This window comes from Euleptes europaea, chromosome 19 (assembly GCF_029931775.1).
Source record: "Euleptes europaea isolate rEulEur1 chromosome 19, rEulEur1.hap1, whole genome shotgun sequence".
NCBI lineage: Eukaryota > Metazoa > Chordata > Lepidosauria > Squamata > Sphaerodactylidae > Euleptes > Euleptes europaea.
Window position 1 is genome coordinate 18,943,045 of NC_079330.1, and position 20,495 is coordinate 18,963,539.

Sequence of the window (20,495 nt, forward strand, 5' to 3'; positions counted from 1 at the left end):
TGGCAGATCTCTAGCTCAGAAGGATCTAAGACTGGTGATCCGCACCCTCCTGCAAACAGGAATAGCCTCTATTTAAGGTGGATGTGAGTTTGTTTCACCGAGAAAAGGAACCTTTTTCCCCCTTGCAGAAGAGTTGTTAGCTGTGGAGCTGCTAGGACTGCCCAAGAAACTGTGTTAACCCTTTCCCACCCGGGCCATGGAGAAACTACGTGGAAGACACTTGGAGCCGTCTCCGGTCGTGCTTCTTAGCTAAATGTTTGACCAAATGTAGCAGGTTAATTTTAATTAAGCTGATAATTTTGTATGGCCCGCGAATGATGTTATAAATATCCAAATGGCCCTTAGCAGAAAAAAGGTTCCTCACCCCTGTTTTAGGAAGACAAACCCACCAAAAGGGTTATATAGGAACTGACAAAAGCAATCGGTGGTCCTTAAGAAGACGAAGAATTGGTTTTATATCTCGATTTTCTCTTTTTTTAAAAGGAGACTCAAACCAACTTACGATCTCCTTCCCTTCCTCTCCCCACAACAGACACCTTGAGAGGTAGGTGAGGCTGAGAGAGTTCAGAGAGAACTGTGACTACCCCAAGGTCACCCAGCCGGCTTCATGTGGAGGAGTGGGGAAACAAATCCGGTTCACCAGACTAGCGTCCTCCGCTCATGTGGAGGAGTGGGGAATCAAACCTGGTTCTCCAGATCAGAGCCTTACTTCATACGATTACTGTGGGAGTACACGATAAGGTCACACAACTCTTTGTACAAAGTACAGTGAGAATGATAAATAATAGACAGTTCTGAAAAAAATGGTACAAATGTTGTAGGACATCGAGGACAAGCGATCGGCCATTTGGCATTACCACAGTGAGATCCTGAGACAGACAGTCAAGTAATTCAGCAGCAACCTGCCACGTACAAGAAGGCCGGCCAGTGTGTCCAGTCCCTTGGCAATGAGGTTCTAGGACAAAGATGGAAGATGGGAAAATACGGTAAGTTGGATTTGTCAGTTTTCAGTGTAAGGTTGGCCTTCACAGTGAAGTGTAGCCTGGAGGTGAAAGAGACCCCGTAGTCCATTCTTCTCAACTGGAGAGGAGGGGGAGTCAGCCCAGTCCCTTCCAGCCCAGTCCCTTCCAGTAGAGACTGGGTGTCGCTCCTGCTTCCTGCTTGAATCTTCTTGCACTCAAAAGTAATGTAATGAATAGTAATGTTTTCACAAGCCATTTTGCTTCACCAGTAGGCTTGCCAACCTCCACGTACTAGCTGGAGATCTCTTGCTATTACAACTGATCTCCAGCCGAGAGAGATCAGTTCACCTGGAGAAAATGGCTGCTTTGGCCATTGGACTCTATGGCATTGAAGTCCCTCCCCACCCCAAACCCTGCCCTCCTCAGGCTCTGCCCCAAAAACCTCCCGCCGGTGGCAAAGAGGGACCTGGCAACCCTATTCACCAGGGTTTCTCCTCTTCTCACCCCACAGTCAGCTTAATCCTTCCAAGTTCCTTTCTGGTTTTATCCTTTGGAGGCCAAAAGAAGGGCAAATGCAAACATGGCCCAGAAAACCATTCGTAACATCTGGATTTTGGGCCCTGACAAGTCTGTTGTTTCTAGGGAAGGTCATGCTCCGGCCTGACTTGGGTCTTCAGCCTGACAACCGAGCCACCGCAGCTGAGGGGCCCATTTCCCAGATGCCACAACTTGCAGCTTATCCGGATCAAACTTCCAGAACCGGTCATTTCGGAAGAAATAGACGAAGCCGTCCGAATGAGTCAAGGCTCCGTTGGCCATGACTGGGACCCCTCCCCAGTCTCTCAAGCTCCGGGGGTAGTAAGGCTCCACCTGGAAGGTCTCCTCGTTAACCACATAGTATTTGGGGCCTTTGAAAAGAATCAGATGGTGGAGGGGCTGGAAATAGAGGGTGGCATCAGGGTGGCGTGGAAGATCACCGGTGCTGCTACACTTCCGGGGAAAGCCGGCTTCTAACGAGGGGCCGACGTACCGCCAGCACCTGCCACCTGTAGGGAGCGACAAAAAAATAGCAGGGTCAGATTTCTTTTAAGGCAGCAGACCAAGTAGCAGTAGCAGTAGCAGTAGCAGGAGGAGGAGGAGGAGGAGGAAGAAGAAGAAGAAGAAGAAGAAGAAGAAGAAGAAGAAGAAGAAGAAGAAGAAGGAGGAGGAGGAGGAGGAGGAGGAGGAGGAGGAGGAGGAGGAGGAGGAGGAGGTTTTTATATGTCGACTTTACCACTTAAGGAAGAATCAAACTGGCTTACAATCACCTTCCCTTCCCCTCCCCACAACAGACACCCTATGAGGTAGGTGGGGCTGAGAGAGCTCTAACAGAGCTGTGACTTGCCCAAGGTCACCCAGCTGGCTTCATGTGTAGGAATGGGGAAACAAATCCAGTTCACCGGATTAGCCTCCACCGCTCATGAGGAAGAGTGGGGAATCAAACCCGGTTCTCCAGATCAGACTCCACCGCTCCAAACCACCGCTCTTAACCACTACACCACACTGGCTCCAGGTGTTGCCAGGTGGCTTGGAATTGCCTGCCAATCTACTGGCTGGCACACAATGAGGATTGCGCATGCACGCCCGGCCATGAGCCATGCGATCCCGGCACTTCCGGAAACGCCGCCATGCAACGGGACGATTTACCACTCAAACGAGGGTTTGAGTAGTAAATCGTCCCGTTGCACAGCAGCGCTTCCAGAAGTAAACCGGAAGTGACGGGATCGCGTGGCTCGTGGCCGTGTGTGTGCGATCCCCACCCCCAAAATCTGCCGCCAGAGGAGAGGGGTGGGACCTGGCAACCCTAGGACCAAAGCAGACCTCTGCTTTTTGAAAACTGCAGAATCATAGCAACGGAAGGAATGTAAAGCAGGAATACTCTAGGCTTAAATATTATAACATTCTGGACCAAGATAATTTTAAGGCTTCACCGGAAAAACCAGAAGTGTGTAAAATTATGCAAACAAACACATCAGCAGCACAGCTTTCCGTATGTTTTGAACAGGCTTACCAATGGCCCAGGCCTAGCAAGGAATTCCCAGCCCTAATCATCCACCCTTGACAAATTCAGGAGCCAGAGAAAAAAATAGCCTCCATAGTGTCACTAGGAATTTCCCCTGGACTCTGTCATCTTTGCTATAGAGATTAAATGAAATTCCTAGAGTGTCAGCTGGAAGTGACATCACATCCTCTCCCAACTCCACCCTCATTAGGCACTGATCCCCCCCCCCAAAAAAAATCCTAGCATTTGCCTAGGCAGAGTTAGGAACTCCAATTCTAAATAATTTCTTCTGCCATTTTGTACCTCTGCATGCCAATTGCTGAGGGGGAAACAACAGGGAGAGGCTTTGACCTCTATGCCCTATCTAATGGTCCTCCTGTGGGCATCTTTCCTAGCTCTGCTACAGAAGTGAACGTGGGACTTCCTGTGGGGTTCATCGGTGAATCATGACTTCCAAGCGGTGGTGGGAGAAAAGTTAGGGGGAAAAGCAGCCTCTTGTACATATCAGAAAATCATACAGGAAGTGACAAAGGGTAGCTCTAGGAAAATTTCAGAACTCGATGGCTTTACCATGGAGTTTCCAGAGATTTCTAGAGCTACCCGTTGTCACTTTCTGTGCACACATCTAGTAAGTAAATGAGGCTGATTTTTAAAAAAATTATCCTGTGATATTGTGCCCCACTCAACTCTCTCACCATTTGCCGGGCACTGCCTGGCAACCCTACAAACAAGTGTAACCACCTTTGAAGAAGTAGAATTTCCCATCTTCCTCTGAGAAGGCGGCAGCATCAACGGTGGATGGTAGCCCTGGCCACTTTGTCCGGAGTAGCTGTGGGCCAGTGGTGTTCCCTGCTCTTGATATGGTCCAAAAATAGCCACCTTTAAAGATGTAAAGATTGCCTTCCAGATCTGCACAGGATAAATGGAAAATATGTTAGAGAGTAGCTATCACATTCCCCTTCTCTAATAAAGATGGATAGATCAAACTTGAAGGACCGCTTCTCTATGAAATACAGTCCCCAATATGTTGCACTGATGGTTAGGGTTGCCGACCTCGAGGTGGGGACTGGAGATCTATTAGAATTACAACGGATCTCCAGTAGGGTTGCCAACCTCCAGGTACTAGCTGGAGATCTCCTGCTATTACAACCGATCTCCAGCCGATAGAGATCAGTTCCCCTGGAGAAAATGGCCGCTTTGGCATTGGACTCTATGGCACTGAAGTCCCTCCCCTCTCTAATCCCCACCCTCCTCAGGCTCCACCCCCAAACTCTCCAGGTATTTCCCAACCACGAGCTGGCAACCCTACCTGGTGAGCCTGTGGAAGAGACAAGATTCGTACCCAGTACTTTTCAATGCCTAGCATGGTCCCTTCCCCTCTTTCCCAACACTCTTGGCAAGCTGATTCGCCAGCTCTTACCTACAGTTATGGCATCAAAAAATGACCTGCAGTAATGGGCACTGCGATTTCCTTCCTGATGCTCCCCGCCTTCAATATCCTGGCTCCAGTCTTGGAAACGAGCAAATAGCTTCCCCGGGAGCTGGACTGTGGAGCCCCAGGGAGGCTTCCCTGCCAAAGAGACATCACGTTAAATTAAAGGCTGGCTACCAGAAAAGTTACTTCATGGAAGATTTCTCAGGGAAGCAGCAAAGAGTTCAGCCTTGGCACACCAAGTTGAATCCTGCCCTCAATTTTTACTTGACCTTCTTCCACTTGCCTGGCCATTAGGCCAGTCAGCCTAATGTCTGTCCCTGGCAAATTAGTGGAAACTGTAATCAATTCTTTATTGGGCACATAGAAGAACAAGGCCTGCCAAGGGAAAATCAGCATGGCTTCTGCAAAGGGAAGCCCTGCCTCAGCAACCTTTTGGAGTTCTTTGGGAACGTAAACAAGAATGTCGATAAAGGTGACCTGGTAGACATGATATACTTGGACTTACAAAAGACTTTTGACAAAGTATTTCATCGAAGACTCCTGAGTAAACTTAGCAGTCATGGGACAAAAAGATGGGTCCTCTTATGGATTAACAATTGGTTAAATGATAAGAAGCAGAGAGTAGGAATAAATGGACAGTTCTCACAATGGAGGGAAGTAAGCAGTGGGGTCCCATAAGGATCAGTATTGGGGCCAGTATTGCGATTAAGACAGATTCATGGAGGATAGGTCTATCGGTGGCTCCTAGCCATGGGGACTAAAGGGAACCTCCGTGTTCAGAGGCATTTAGCCTCTGAATCCCAATGCCAGGAGGCAACATCAGGGGAAGGCCTCGGTCTCTATGCCCTGTTGTGGGACCTCCAGAGGAACTGGTTGGCCACTGTGTGAGAGGCAATGCTGGACTAGATGGACCACTGGTCTGATCCAGCAAGGCTCTTCTGATGTTCTTATGACCTTGCCCAATTCCTCCCCTCTTCACAGCATCTGTCCCTCTTGGCATTCGTCTGTGTGGTTTCCACCATCTCCAAAACAGTTTTTTAAAATGGTCCACAGGGGATCATACTTTGTCTTTCACCAATCAAAAAGCTCATACCCAACTTTAAAGTGATTTGGGAACCTCAGGTTTGATGACCTGTGTGGAAATGCCATGCCCTTCCAACCGCTGCAAGGGAGAGGCTGTGGCTCAGGTGTTAGAGCATCGGCATGGCATGCAGAAGGTGCCAGGTTCAATCCCCAGCATCTCCAGTTAAAGGGATCAGAAATTAGGTTGATGTGAAAGACTTCGACCTGAGACCTGCTGCCAGTCTGAACAGACGATACTGACCTTGATGGACCAAGGGTCTGATTCAGTGTAAGGCAGTGTTGTATGTGTGTGTGATCAAACGCCCCTCTCCCTCTTTCTTTAAAAACTAAGCCTAGAGAGAGCTGGATACAAGAAAGCCATGCTTACCATATAAATTCTGGATCGCAAGAATGTCATCCCAGCTGAGGACAAAATCCTTGCCCAGTTTTTTGTAGTATGGGGACATCAGTGCCCTGCGCACCGGGGAATGCTCCAAGCCCAGCGTATGCCCAATCTCATGTGCCACCACCACAAAGAGGTTGCGGCCCTTGCTGCTGTCCAGCGACCACCTCTCGTCGTTGTCAAAATGTGCCTCACCACGGCGTGGGAAGAAGGCATGCGCCAAAGCGCCTCCTGGAGGAAAAGGTCAGATGCCAATAAAAGCCATAAGAGTCACATTGGGATACCCTCTAGTGTGAAAAAAGCATGCCACCTGCACTTCTGTTTCCCATGGATCTGCAGTAATGTTAAAAAAAACAACACCAAAACATCACAGGGGCGGCAAGGAATGTGCGAACTTGCTAGCCTATTTTTGGGTATAAAAATAATTCACTTCTTGGGAATTGTTGCACTGGGGTAGCTAAAGGAATTATCTCAAAGCTTCTAGTTCAAATCTCCATTCTGCAATGAACTCGCTAATTTGTCTTCGACAAGTCTCTCTAAGCTCAGTGCTCCATCTGTGATATAAATAATAATAATAATGTTATATCAAGTTGCAACTGACTTATAGTGACCCCAGCAAGGAGTGTTCAATGCAAGACATGAGCCAAGGTGGTTTTGCCATTCCCAGCAATCTCGGTGTTCCTTGGTGGTCTCCCATCCAAGGACTAACCATGGCCAACCCTGCTTAGTTTCCATGCTCTAATGAGATTGGGGTAGGCTGAGCTATCAGGCTGCAGTGTAAGATAATGCTAAAGTAATAATATTGGCCTGCCTCACAAGGATGTTGTAAGGTTTACATGGTAATGCATGTGAGCATCAAAAGTGCTATAGGGATTGTGCTGGGTCGTGGTGTTGCTGCTCAGACCACATGATACTCCTCACCAGTCCCCTTCCATGATTCCTGACCATACATCATAGTCCCAACCCAAATTGTGCCAGGAATTAAGTTAAATTATCAGCATGGAACCTACAGCGCACATCTGATTGTGCAGGCCTGGAAACGACACAAGGAAAACGCACTGTGTAGTTAGACCATCACCATGACCTGGATGGCCCAGGCTAGCCTGATCTCATTAGATCTCAGAATCTAAGCTGGGTCCGCCTTGTTTACTATTTGGATGGGAGACCACCAAGGAATACAGGGCGCAGAGGCAGGCAATGGCAAACCACCTCTGCATGTCTTTCGCCTTGGAAACCCTTCAGAAGTCGCAATATGTTGGCTGCAACTTGATGGCCCTTTCCACCACCTTGGTTAGGAAACTTGCTAGGTGATCTTGGGCCAGCCATAAGAACATAAGAAAGGCCCTGCTGGATCAGACCAAGGCCCATCAAGTCCAGCAGTCTGTTCACACAGTGGCCAACCAGGTGCCTCTAGGAAGCCATGAACAAGACGACTGCTGCACCAACATCCTGCCTGTGTTCCACAGCACCTAATATCATAGGCATGCTCCTCTGATCATGGAGAGAATGGGTACCCATCATGACTAGTATCCATTCTAACTAGTAGCCATGAATACCCCTCCCCTCCATGAGCATGTCCACTCCCCTCTTCAAGCCTTCCATGTTGGCAGCCATCACCACATCCTGGGGCAGGGAGTTCCACAATTTAACCATGCGTTGTGTAAAAAAATACTTCGTTTTATCTGTTTTGAATCTGTCACCCTCCAGCTTCAACAGATTACCTTGCGTTGTAGTATTATGGGAGAGGGAGAATCACACTCTCACTCTGCCTCACCCACTTCCCATGGTGGTTCTAAAGATAAACTGAGGAAGGAAGAACCACTTATGTCACACTGAGCGCCTTGGTGGAAGAATGGGATAAAACTGTACTAGATGATCTTTAGCTGAGTGGGAACTGACCAGGGTTATCCCAGTTGAAACTGGAAGGTTGCATGTCAAGAATCAGTACGCAGGTTTGGGGTGGTGGCTAGAGGATTTGGAGGAGCATCTGAGGAAGGCGGGGTCAGCACCTGGCCCATCAAAGGCATTGTCCGTCCCATCGTTGTGGTCCCCGTGGAAGAAAGTCAGGCGAATATCTGCCGAGTCACTCGTCGCCTCCCAGAACATCAAGGAGGAGACGTTGCTCCAGAGCTCAAAAGCCGCCTTCACCGCCAGACGGACCTGCTGCTGGGGTAAGTACCAGGGCCAGTTCACCACCCGGTAGGTAAGATGCCGTTTGTACCACTGGCCTCCTGAGAAAGGAAAGAGACGGGTGTTGTGGAGCTAAGAAACAGAATTGCTGGTACAAGTATCACCTTGCCCCCAACTAGGGCTGCCAGCCTCCAGGTGGTAGCTGGAGATTTCCCACTATTACAACTGACCTCCAGCCGATAGAGATCAGTTCACCTGGAGAAAAGGACCACTTTGGCAATTGAACTCTATGGCATTGAAGTCCCTCCTCTCCCCAAACCCTGCCCTCATCAGGCTCCACCCCAAAAACCTCCCGCCGGTTGCAAAGAGGGACCTGGCAACCCTACCCCTAACACACCAGATAGCCTTAGGATAGCCTCTTTTGCTCAATCCTTCCCCATCTACAATATGGGACTATTTATACAGATGAACCTTACAGGGTTGTTGCCAAGATTACAAGAACATAAAGCTCTATAAAATAAATGCTACTGTAAGTATTATTATGCGGGAGGGAAGGCAGCATAGTATAGTCCAATCTCATCAGATCTCGGAAGCTAAGCAGGGTCGGTCCTGGTTAGTATTCGGATGGGAGACAACAAGGAATACCAGGGTCGCTATGCATTGGCAAACCACCTCTGTTAGCCTCTTGCCTTGGAAACCCCATAAGGGGTGGCCATAAGTTGGCTGGGACTTGACGGCACTTTACAAACATACAAGAATTATTATAGGAGGGGCCCTGGGTAGACCAACTAGCTTAACTCTGGGGTCCCTGAGAGCTAGCAGCTAGCTTACATGTTACAAAGAAATTCATCACAAGTTACATGCCTGATATGAACTTCTGAGCTTGCAGAACTGTGAAATGTACCCAACTCCAAGATGTATCCATCTACCATCCATGACCCCATAGCTGAGAACTGGTTTACGCTTGCAGCAGAATGAGGCTGGAAAGTGGTAGTTAGATCCCAAGGTGGTAGAATGCATTGCATCTAGGGTTGCCAACCTCCAGGTGGGGCACAGAGATCCCCCAAATTACATCTGATCTCCAGACCAGAGAGATCAGTTCTCCTGGAGAAAATGGCTCCTTCGGAGGGTGGACTTTATTGCATTTAATCCTGCTGAGTTCCCTGTCCTCCCCAAACCCCACCCTCCCCTGGCTCCACCCCCAAATTTCTAGGAGTTTTCCAAACCAGAGTAGGCAACCCTAATTGCATCACCTCCAAATTTGTTCGTACAAGTGGGAAGGAAATCACGTTTTGAACTATTTCTTTGGTTCAAAAAATTCTCTACAACAACAAACTGAGCAGTAAAGAGCAGCATAGATCCTTTTTCCCCTGATGGGCTGGTCCCGGTGGGGCATTTTCTTTTCCCGGAAGAATGTTCAAAAACCACACTCCTAGGGTTGCCAGCTCTGGGTTAGGAAATACCTGGAGATTTTGAGGCTGGGGCCTGAGGAGGGTGGGGTTTGGGGAGGGGAGAGGCTTCAATGCCATAGAGTCCAATTGCCAAAGCGGCCATTTTCTCCAGGTGAACTGATCTCTATTAGCTGGAGATCAGTTGTAATAGCAGAAGATCTCCAGCTAATACCTGGAGGTTACTGTATTCAAAGTTATGCCTAATGCTGTAACAGTGAGTACTGCAAAGAAACAGCACTGTGGTCCCAAAATGAAAAAAATATGCCAATTCTGAATGTTATGACAATGATTTATCTCACAATCTTGATTGTATGGATACAAAATCCAAAAATAGTAGACAATGTATAACAAAAATACAATATACACAATAAGTAGTAAAGTTTTCACTTACAAATTGAACAAGCAATTGTACCAATTTTTTTAGGCTCCAGCTATACATATAGTAGCTATTGCACCAAAAATGCCATAGGATTGGAAAGAAATAGTAAAGTTCAAGCTATACATATGGTGGTTTACTACACCAAGGACACCATAGGATTCTAATGAGGATGGGTTTTCGGTACTTTTCTACCCATTTCACCTATTCAGGCTTCATCAATCCAAGAAATCCTTGACAGGTTACAGCACAAGGTGCTATCTACAAAAATATCCTCATCCTCCTGGTCCAACTGCAAAGATGAAAAACTACCAAGCATGAACATTCCCCTTTCTGAAGAAAAAGAGCAAGACTTGGCTCAGACTGAGACACTTCCTGTAGGAAGGCAAGATAAACAATGAGCTCACCACAATAAGCAAAGGGGATATCAAGGAAACCTAGAATAATAAAGACTGAGGCCCAAGGGCTTCCACTTTGGGCTCCTCTCCAAGAGGGGAGTAGGTCAAAAGTGTCCGTCTCCCCCACCCCCAAAAAAGTCCTCTCTGACATACCACCTACGCCTACTTTCCCCAAGACCCTGGAGACTTAAGTTGAACAGTTTGAATTTTCAGAAATATACTTTGCTCTGAAGACAAACAGGCTATAAGAAATCTGTAATCGGTTAAAGACAGAGTGCGATGTTTTAAAACTAATATACAACCCCAGCAGAAAAGGGATCCCCATAGATTTTCAAAAATCTTCGTCTGAATAAAGAGAGGCCTCCTTTTTGGGAAGGGGGAGATCATTGCAAAAAGGGCCGGAAAGGTCTTCTTGTTGTGATTCCTGACTGGTTAGGAACATCTACATGGCTTGCACAAAGAGCACTGCCCTTGCTCTGAATGGGCTTTCTTCGTAGTGACCTCGGCAAATAACCACCTCTGACTGGCTGTACAGTTTTGCAATATCATCACTTCTAGTAGTATTTGGTCAGTTTCACAGTGAGTGTGGGTCAGTTTCAGTTCTTGGCAGAATGGAAGAGCCCGGCTGATCTGCTGCCCTCTCCTTATACATATCCTCTTAAAGGCATGAAAGCCTTTATTTTTTGTTTGCGGGTGCAAGACTACCTGTTGAGATAGCCAGAAACAAACTGGTGTGTGTGTGTGTGGGGGGGGTTGTCCGGACCCTTCTCTGTTTTGGCTGTAAAATGGCCTTTCGGTTCAGATCAAATGAAAGAATCCTGCTACGGATCTGGTGGGGAGCTGGTGACGTATTTTAAAAAAATACGCTACAGCCAATTACAAAGCAGCGTTTTCAGGGGAGACGGACTCAAGTGGTTCAGAAGCTCCGCATTTTCACTGGGGATGCATAACTGATCACAAGGTACTCCTGGAATTTCTTCGCGGGAGAAAAGACCCTGTGCATAGTGTTGTGAGAATTCGACTGCAAATACTGTGCAGATAGAGAGCGGCAGATCCAGCCGAAACAGACTGTGCATAAAAGGCCAATTAATCTGGACTTTCTGTCTCAGACCTGATATGTGCTGTTGGGCCCTAATTTATGGGCAGATATTGTCAGCTGGTAACTTCTGAGTATACCTTTCAAAACAAGGCAACAATCTCTTCCTCAGCCCAGCTGCCGTAGGCTTCAAGTACCACACCTTCTTCGGGGTGTGGCGCAAACCTGTTTCACTCCCCAACTAAGCAACATGGCAAGAAAATGACTAAATGCAATTAAGATTGCAGTAACGAAGCATGACTCAAACACCACAATAGCTGCCCTCCAGGATCTCTGGAATGGTTTCAAGATACATTAACGTTTCCAGAGCAAAAGGCAGAAAACAACAAGTTAAAAAATTGTTATTCAATGCCAGGCTGATTCCTACAATGCCTTTTCCTTGCATGGGGGAAATCTGTTTGTAGTAGAGAAGCAGCTAAAAGTTGGGTTGCCAGCCCCCCCACGGCCACCGACGGGGGATGGGGCAGTACGGTTGGGAGATCCAGGTTGTGAAACTTTGGGACATTTGGGGATGGAGCCCAGGGAGGACAGGGAACTCCAGGGGTACAATGCCATAGAGCTAGAGTTGCCAGCTATAGGTTGGAAAATACCCAGAGATTTTGGGGGTGGAACCTGAGGAAGGCAGGGTCTGGGGAGGGGAGGGATTTCAACGGGATATAATGCCACAGAGTCCACCTTCCAAAGCGGCCATTTTCTCCAGAGAACTGATCTCTGTCACCTGGAGATCAGTTGTAATAGCGGGAGATCTCCAGCCACCACCTGAAGGTTGGCAATCCTACATAGAGTCCACTCTTCCGAGCATCTGTTTTCACCAGGGGGACTGATCTCTGTAGTCTGGAGGTGAGCTCTAATTCTAGGGGATCCCCAGGTCCCACCTGGAGGCTGGCACCCTAGCTAGGAGGCCAAGGTTGCTCAGGAATGGCCATATGGTGGTCTCCATCTTTTGTTGGCTTCCTCCGCCCCACCTTTCTCCAGAAAAAGGAAATGAAGTCCAGCTACATATTACACTTTATACACAAGGGTTCCGTGTGTGTGTGTGTTAAGTGCCATCAAGTCGCTTCTGACTCATGGCGACCCTATGAATGAAAGTCCTCCAAAATGTCCTATCTTTGACAGCCTTGCTCAGATCTTGCAAGCTGAGGACTGTGGCTTCCTTTATTGAGTCAATCCATCTCCTGTTGGGTCTTCCTCTTTTCCTGCTGCCCTCAACTTTTCCTAGCATGACTGTCTTTTCCAGTGACTCTTGTCCTCTCATAATGTGACCAAAATACGATAGCCGCAGTTTAGTCATTTTAGCTTCTAGGGTCAGTTCAGGCTTGATTTGATCTATAACCCACTGATTTGTTTTTCTTGGCGGTCAATGGTATCTGTAACACTCTCCTCCAACACATTTCAAAGGAACCTATTTTCTTCCTATCAGCTTTCTTCTCTGTTCCGTGGCCCATAGTAAATCGTCCTTGCCTAGGGCCAAGAAATCGGCATGAAAATCCCACAGACAGAGTGAAAGCCACTTTCTCCTTCCCTTGTTTCAGAGCTTTATCTCACGACTGATTTTCCCTACAAGTCAGGAGGGGGTAAAGAGCAAGGAAAATGAGCCTCTCCTATCAACAAGCAATGGAAACTAGAGGGCAATAGAAATCACAGCTCTATTGTGTCGTCTTTGTTTCCAATGTGTTCCTCCTCTGTATTCATGCGAGGGTTGTCAACTCTGGTTTAGGAAATTTTTGTGTGCTTTGGGGGTGGTACCTGGGTAGGAATGCCAGGCCTCCCGGAATCCTCGGCCTTTTATGCAGGGACGTGTCCCCACAGTCACACACACAAAAACCCCAGCCGGCTGCTTTGGGGCTTCCTTTTGATTATGCATGTCTTTTCCGCCTGTCAGAAGTCGCCTCTCTCCCCGTGCATTTTGCCCATGTTTTCCAGATGCTGTTTTAGCTAGAATCTGGAAAACGTGGGCAAAACACACAGGGAGTACATTATGAAAGACAGTAAAAGGGGGCAGAGGGACCGGATCGGAGGGAGATGGAGAAAGTGACCTGCTCAGAAGCTACAGGGGGAAATCGCTGCTCTCCCAAGCCAGCCATTGATCAGAATTTCCCGCACACACCTGGCACGTCATTCTCTGCATTCTGCCTTACAAGAGATTCACAGGTTCCAAGTAGTGCTGGGAAAGGATCCAGTTAACTGCTGACTTTTCCATATGACCATTTGCAACTTCTAGACACTGGTGCATCTTGAAAACTAATTTGCACAGCCTAGTCCAAATAAGTTTGTAGCACTTCCCCGCTGTCCCACCTGAACCCTGCAACAAACAGCAGCCTTTGGGCTACTCCATGATGCCTTAAATCGTTTCTCTCCCCCTCCCCCCATCCCTTCCTTTCCCCTCTTTTCTATTTGAACAACCAGCCTGCTGAAGAATTCTGTGGAGCTCAAAAGCTTAGTTGAGAAGACATTTGGTTCTCTATTTAAACAGTTGCTGCTTTTCATAGAATCATAGAGTTGGATGGGACCACCAGGGTCATCTAGTCCAACCCCCTGCACAATGCGGGAAATTCACAACTACCTCAACCCCCACACCCCCAGTGACCCCTACTCCATGCCCAGAAGCCGGCCAAGATGCCCTCCTTCTCATGATCTGCCTCCGGTCATAGAATCAGCATTGCTGCCAGATGGCCATCTAGCCTCTGCTTAAAAACCTCCAAGGAAGGAGAGCTCACCACCTCCCAAGGAAGCCTGTTCCACTGAGGAACCGCTCTAGCTGTTAGAAAGTTCTTCCTAATGTCTAGACAGAAACTCTTTTGATTTAATTTCAACCCGTTCAGAGCGCAACTGGTCACCAATTTCCCCGTCTGCAACGTTAACGTTTGGGAAAAGGCGTAAAGGAGACTGACGTGCAGAAATAGGGGGAAAGAAAAACTGGGCTGTGGCACCGTTGGTTCCCAGCCAGCGAAAACAGATGCTATCTTGTCAAGCGCAGCTGGAAGCCCCCCAGAAGCACTTGCCTTCTCCGGCCATTAACATTTCCCATGGCTCCAGCACAGCTGTTCTCAGCTTGCACAAGCTGTCTAGGAAAAGATATTAACTCGACGGAGCTGGTACACAGGAACCGGGCCCAGCGCCTCCGTATCTGCAACACCACCATTCCCATTCTAATCTAATCAATGCCCCTGTGCGCCTCCTCCTCTGGACAAAAAGGACCAGGCAGGGGAGAGAGCCTCAATCCAGATGTTACCTTTGAGGCAGCTCTCAAGTGGTTGCAAGTTCTTGCCGTAATTTTTTTGTTTGCATGTTCTTGTTTGCAATAGCAGTTGGAAGGCGGGAGACCTGTTCTGGGTTGTGACCCAGAAACAGGCACAAAAACATCGTCTCCCCTATTGGCATAAAAAATAAAAATAAACATTGCAAAACCGAGCATTTATTTTTCAGTATGAATAATCGTGTCTGGAGGCTTAGTGGGAGCAGCAGGCCAGTCCCCTGGCACTGGTGCAGTTTCTCATTTGGCTCCCTGTCCGCAACTGGAAACACAATAAGGCACAATGTTGGTGGAAGAGGAGAAAAGATGCAGGCTGGTGGGATTTTTGAATGCTGGTGGTTGGGGCAGAGGGTTGGTAGAAGAGCTTCAAAACAGAAGCAGTCTATTTGACTCTAGAGAGCCAGCGTGGTGTAGTGGTTAAGAGCAGCAAGCTCTATCTAGTGAATCGGGTTTGTTTTCCAAGTCCTACGCATGAAACCTGCTGGGTGACCTTGGGCCAGTCACAGTTCTCTACGAACTCTCTCAGCCCACTGACCTCACAAGGCGTCTGTTGTGGGGATGGGAAGGGAAGGCAATTGTAAGCCGCTTTGAAACTCCTTAGAGAAAAGTGGGGTATAAAAAACAAGTCTTCTTCTTCTCCTAAACAAGCTGACTTTGGAGTTTCAACAGCAGAAAACTAAAGCGCCTGCAGTTCACTTATGGTATCCGTCTGGGCCAGGGGATGTACAGAAGCGGAAGTTAAACCAAATACACTATTCACCATTTTAAGAACTTATTTGTAGAATTGGCCAAAACTGTGAAAATTATGAAAAAATGGGCACACAATTTAAAACATTCCCCTCTGTGTTGTTACACTGCAAAGTCCTATACACTAATGGGAATATTGCACCATTTTGCGTAATACATTCAATACATGTATTTTTTATTACAATAAATGAAAATAAGAAGAACAAATGGGCAATCTTATTAGATGCAAGCTGTAGAATCACTGTGCTGCTGTCAATGGCGCATGGGGAGGGGAGTTGCATTTAGTGGAAATGCCTCCTTTAATATATATCCTGGGGGGATTGGGACCCTATAACTTTTACGGTTGCATTAAAGAACGCCAGGCACTGTTTTTGGAACATGATGCAATTCCTTGGGTTTTATACCTCTTTTGAAAAACAGGATTATATTTTGAGACAATTGTTCCTTAGGGCGGGGTTTCTTTTAAAACAACACAAGAGCTGAGAAAGCCCCCCCCCAGAAGAACCATCTTTGCAAACCCCCTCCCCAAAGGACCTACTTTGGTGCGAGTACCGTTTCCTGCGCTTTTTCTCGGCCCTCCGTCCCAAGAACAGGGCGTCCACGCGCTCCTTCCACGCAGCAAGACTCCCTGCGTCATTCACGCCGCATCGGGGAAGGCTCATCTGATGCACGGTGGGAGAATCCAGCCTGCCACTGAGAGTCAGGTGGGACACCTGCTGAAATTCCCTGGAATGGAAGAGGAGAGACTTGGGGCATCATTAGCATGTGGGGCATTATTGCGTCCAGGAGAAGAAGAAGAGTTGGTTTTTATATGCCAACTTTCTCTGCCACTTAAGGGAGACTCCAACCGGCTTGCAATCACCTTCCCTTCCCCTCCCCAGAACAGACACCCAGTGAGGTAGGTGGGGCTGAGAGAGTGTGACTGGCCCAAGGTCACCCAGCTGGATTCGTGTGCAGGAGTGGGGAAACAAGTCCAGTTCACCAGATCAGCCTCCGCCGCTCATGTGGCGAAGTGGGGAATCAAACCCAGATCAGAGGCCACCGCTCCAGACCACTGCTCTTAACCACTACACCATGCTGGCTCATCACCTGGGGGATGCACGTAGCTAGGCTGAAATCCTGAACAGACCCACATGCTGTGGGGAACATTGCTAGCATTGTGGTAACGCAATTGAACACATTTAGAAACTCTTAAAATTATTATAGCTGTACAATGTATACAGACTAAAAACACTAAAACGGGTCCCTACAAGTCAACGCTTAAAAAGCCAAAATAAAAAAGCACTTTCCACATCTCCAGGTGGGCTTGGGGGTGGAATCCATGACAAATACTAACTTTAGAAACAAAAGTCAAGAGGGGAAGAGGGAAATGGCGATGCCCCCTTGTTATTCTGGCAACTTGACTGACATTTGTAAAAAAAAATCCAGTCTTTTCTACCTCCCTGGACAGATGGTCACCCATATATAAACAATCTTCTGCTTTCTAGCAGAGCAGTATGTATTCATCACAGTGGGAGTGCTGGATTTCCATAGCGGTGAAGGAAGGGAAGGGGCGGGAGGCAGAAAAAAACAGAGGGAGTATTTGAAGATGGCCAGAATCCAGAATGCAGCAAAGGCATCTATGGAATCTTCCAGCTGGCCCTGAATCGCCACTTTCGTACCGCTCTCGAACAGGAGTCCCAGCCATACAAGGGAAACAACTGAGGACGTGCTCTCCCTGTGGCCATTTATTCATGGAAGGTTTTGCATTGGATTTGCCACTCTATAGATGCACATTTCCCCCATCTGAATTCTCAAAACTCTGCATGGCGGCTTATTGTTGAGTTTTGAGAATATGGATGGGGAAAAGGTGCATCAAAAGAGTGGCAAATCCAATGCAAAGCCTTCTAGCTCCTAAGCTAGCTCCCCGTCTAAGGGCCAAATCGCTCCTAAAGAATCATGTCTTAGGGCCAGATTCGAGGTTTGGCAGAGTGATAAGAGGGGCAAGACTAGATAGCAGGCAGGGGGAGGGGTGTTAAACGCACCTGCTGTTTCCCCTTCCCACAACTGTGTTTTGGATATGGTTAGGGATGCCAGCCTCCAGGTGGTACCTGGGGATTCCTGGAATTATACCTCATCTCCAGACTACAGAGATCAGTTCCCCCGGGAGAAAATGGATGCTTTGGAGGGTGGACTCTATGGCATTATACCTGGATGAGGGGCCGTGGCTCAGTGGTAGAGCATCTGCTTGACATGCAGAAGGTGCCAGGTTCATTCCCCGGCTTCTCTAGTTAAAGGGACTGGGCAGATAGGTGATGTGCCTGAGACCCTGGAGAGCCGTTGCTGGTCTGAGTAGACAATAGTGACTTTGATGGACCAAGGGTCTGATTTAGTATAAGGCAGCTTCATGTGTTCATGTCTTCCCCAAGCTCCATCCCCAAATCTCCAGGAGTTTCCCAACCTGGAGCTGGCAACCTTACCACCCTATCCCCCACCAGTGGTTGGGGGACCTGGCAACTCTAGATGTAGTAAATACACATCAGGGAATCTCGGTTGGGGGGGGATATAGTTGGGGGGGATGGGAATGCAGGTTGGGGAAAGTTATGCCCCTATTCTTCCTTTCTCCTCTGTAAAGGGCACCTTCCTCACGGGCTAACAAAACCTTGGATTCCTCAACCATTACGGGTGTTAACTCGGGAGAAAAGCGATTCCACCTAAACATTAGGAAGAACTTTCTGACGGTGAGGGCTGTTCGACGGTGGAATGCACTGCCTCGGAGGGCGGTGGAGTCCCCGTCTTTGGAGGTCTTTAAGCAGAGGCTGGATGGTCATCTGTCGGGAGTGCTTTGATTGTGGGATCCTGCATGGCGGGGGAAGGGTTGGGGTCACTGGGGATGTGGGGGGAGGTAGCTGTTAATTTCCTGCATCGTGCAGGGGGTTGGACTAGATGACCCTGGTGGTCCCTTCCAACTCTATGATTCTATGACTGCACTATCACCATCCACTTTTCTTCATTAAATCTGAGTTTTCCTTAACTGCGTCTCACTTTGTCCTTCCTGCAACTGAAGGCCTTTCGGCTCTTCTGTTTCCGATTTTTTCCTCTGCCTAGTGACAATGACCCACCAAAGGTGCATCTGATGAAAATGACTCTGGCCTACAAAGGTTGTCCTGGGATCCAAAGACTTTAAAGGTACCACGAGACTCTTGAGCATTTTTGCTGAACAGATGATCACAGTTAATACCCTGGAATGGGAAAAACTTACTGATCTTTCAGGTAAACCTTGGCGGGACATACTTATTTACTTACTTGGTTTATTCTCCACTTTTCTCCCCAATGGGAACCCCCGAGCAGCTTACAACATTCTCCCCTTCTTCATTTTATCCTCACAACAAGCCTGTGAGATAGGTTAGTCGTGAGTTGGTGACTGGTCAGAGGCCACCCAGAGTGGAGGTCCTAGTCCGACACTCTAACCGCTGATCCATGAGCCAGAGTGATGGTGCTTACCCAATGGGTGGAACATTTCTTGTGTGGCACTACTGAGGGAGAATGGATAATCTGGGCATGGAACTGGCGGAAGGCCTGTAGCCAGGTGGCATCAGGAAACCCTTCAGAGAAGGCCTACAGCTCAGTGGCCAAGTTCCTGCTTCCCATGAAGAAGATCTGACATCTCCACTTCAATGGATCTCGGCAATGCTGGCAAACATCCCTGACAGGAGACTGTGGAGAACCATTACCAGTCAGAGGTCTGACTCTGCATAAGGGTCTGACTCCGCCAGTGTGGTGTAGTAGTTCAGAGCGGTGGTTTGGAGTGGTGGACTCTGATCTGGAGAACCAGGTTTGATTCCCCGCTCCTCCACATGAGCAGCGGAGGCTAATCTGGTGAACCGGGTTGGTTCCCCCACTCCTCCACATGAAGCCAGCTGGGTGACCTTGGGTAGTCACAGCTCTCTGCCCTCTCTCAGCCCCACCTACCTCACAGTGGGTCTGTTGTGAGGAGGAGAAGGGAAGGTGATTGTAAGCCGGTTTGATTCTTCCTTAAGTGGTAGGCATATAAAAAAGTTGGCATATAAAAACCAACTCTTCTTCTTCTAGTGTACTGGTTAGCTAGGCTCTGAGAGGCCCAGGTCTGAATCTCTCCTCTGCCCTGGAAGTCTGCCAGGTGACCTCGGCCCAATCATTCTCAGTCGCACCTACCTCACAGGTTTCTTGTGAGAATAAAAACTCTTTGGGTCCCCACTGGGCAAAAAAAATGCAGGGCATAAAGATCTAAACGAACGAGGCAGCTTCAGAGGCTCAGTGTTTTTAAAATGATAGCCCAAACTATCAAAGAGTAGGGGGCCGTAACCTCTCTGCGGCTCCGGGCCCATGATGGCAGTGTAGGGATCAGAGCCATGCTCAAGGTTGTGTTGATCGCAACAAAAGCAAAGCCTTACCTGACAGCTTCTGAAAATACTGCAGGTCGCATTCCTTGATGAGTGGACCCCAAGTAGCCATATTTCTCAAGGAACCTCTAAAATCAAGAGAGATGCAACAAAATGATTGCAGAAAAACGCAAATGCCCATTTTGTCCAGACCAAGTAGACTCCCTAGCCTACATTGTTTTAGCACGTTCACAGAATAATATTGCACAAAATAAATATATCACTCCCTGGATAAAACAGATAATGACCCTTTCAGAGAAGCGGATACTGTGTTCTCTGCTATTAGTAAGATCTGTGAATTGTGTGAGAGACACGGCAACTCTTCTCTTTATAGTGTCAAGAAGAAATTAATTTTATTTCATGCATTTTAAAAGTGACAAATGGCAGGCGAATAGCTAATGGCTGTTAAATCCAGGGAAGGGGTCTGACTCCATATTTTTTTCTTTAAAAAAATATTGTCACTAGATGACAGGTCTTTCAGCAAATAGAGGGTAGAAACCTCCTTGGCAGGTGGGACTATTAGTTGGATGCTCCTGGTCAACACTAAGGGGGAACTTACTCTCCTCTGAAATGCTGTAAGAACCATGAGGAGATTCCTGAAGACAGGGGTGTCAAACATAAAGCGCACAGGCCAGATCCGGCCCCTTGAGAGCTCTTATCCAGCTGAGGCAGCCACCCCTCTTGATCTGGGCTGGGGAGACATGGCCCAGCCCGACCAAGTGACATTTATGTCAGATCCGG

General features: G+C 47.9%; 1 protein-coding gene across 1 annotated transcript; it reads right to left on the bottom strand.

Moving 5' to 3' along the window:
- Positions 1-1,604: 1,604 nt before the first annotated feature.
- MMP28 (matrix metallopeptidase 28) lies at positions 1,605-19,834 on the bottom strand. Its single transcript, XM_056864845.1, has 7 exons — positions 19,767-19,834; positions 15,893-16,080; positions 7,913-8,134; positions 5,889-6,134; positions 4,424-4,573; positions 3,745-3,912; positions 1,605-2,008 (listed from the first exon to the last, which is right to left on the bottom strand). Exons 1-7 carry the CDS (start codon positions 19,796-19,798, stop codon positions 1,611-1,613), a joined length of 1,404 nt encoding a protein of 467 aa, XP_056720823.1. The 5' UTR covers positions 19,799-19,834; the 3' UTR covers positions 1,605-1,610.
- Between the last annotated feature and the right edge of the window lie 661 nt (positions 19,835-20,495).

Excerpts from the sequence above, each read along its gene's own strand:
- MMP28 (XM_056864845.1), bottom strand. The coding sequence starts at position 19,798 with ATGCGACCTGCAGTATTTTCAGAAGCTGTCAG. Across the intron at positions 16,081-19,766 it reads GTATTTTCAGAAGCTGTCAG|GGAATTTCAGCAGGTGTCCC; the intron begins GTAAGGCTTTGC and ends CTTCCATTCCAG. Across the intron at positions 2,009-3,744 it reads GAAATTCTACTTCTTCAAAG|GTGGCAGGTGCTGGCGGTAC; the intron begins GTGGTTACACTT and ends CGCTCCCTACAG.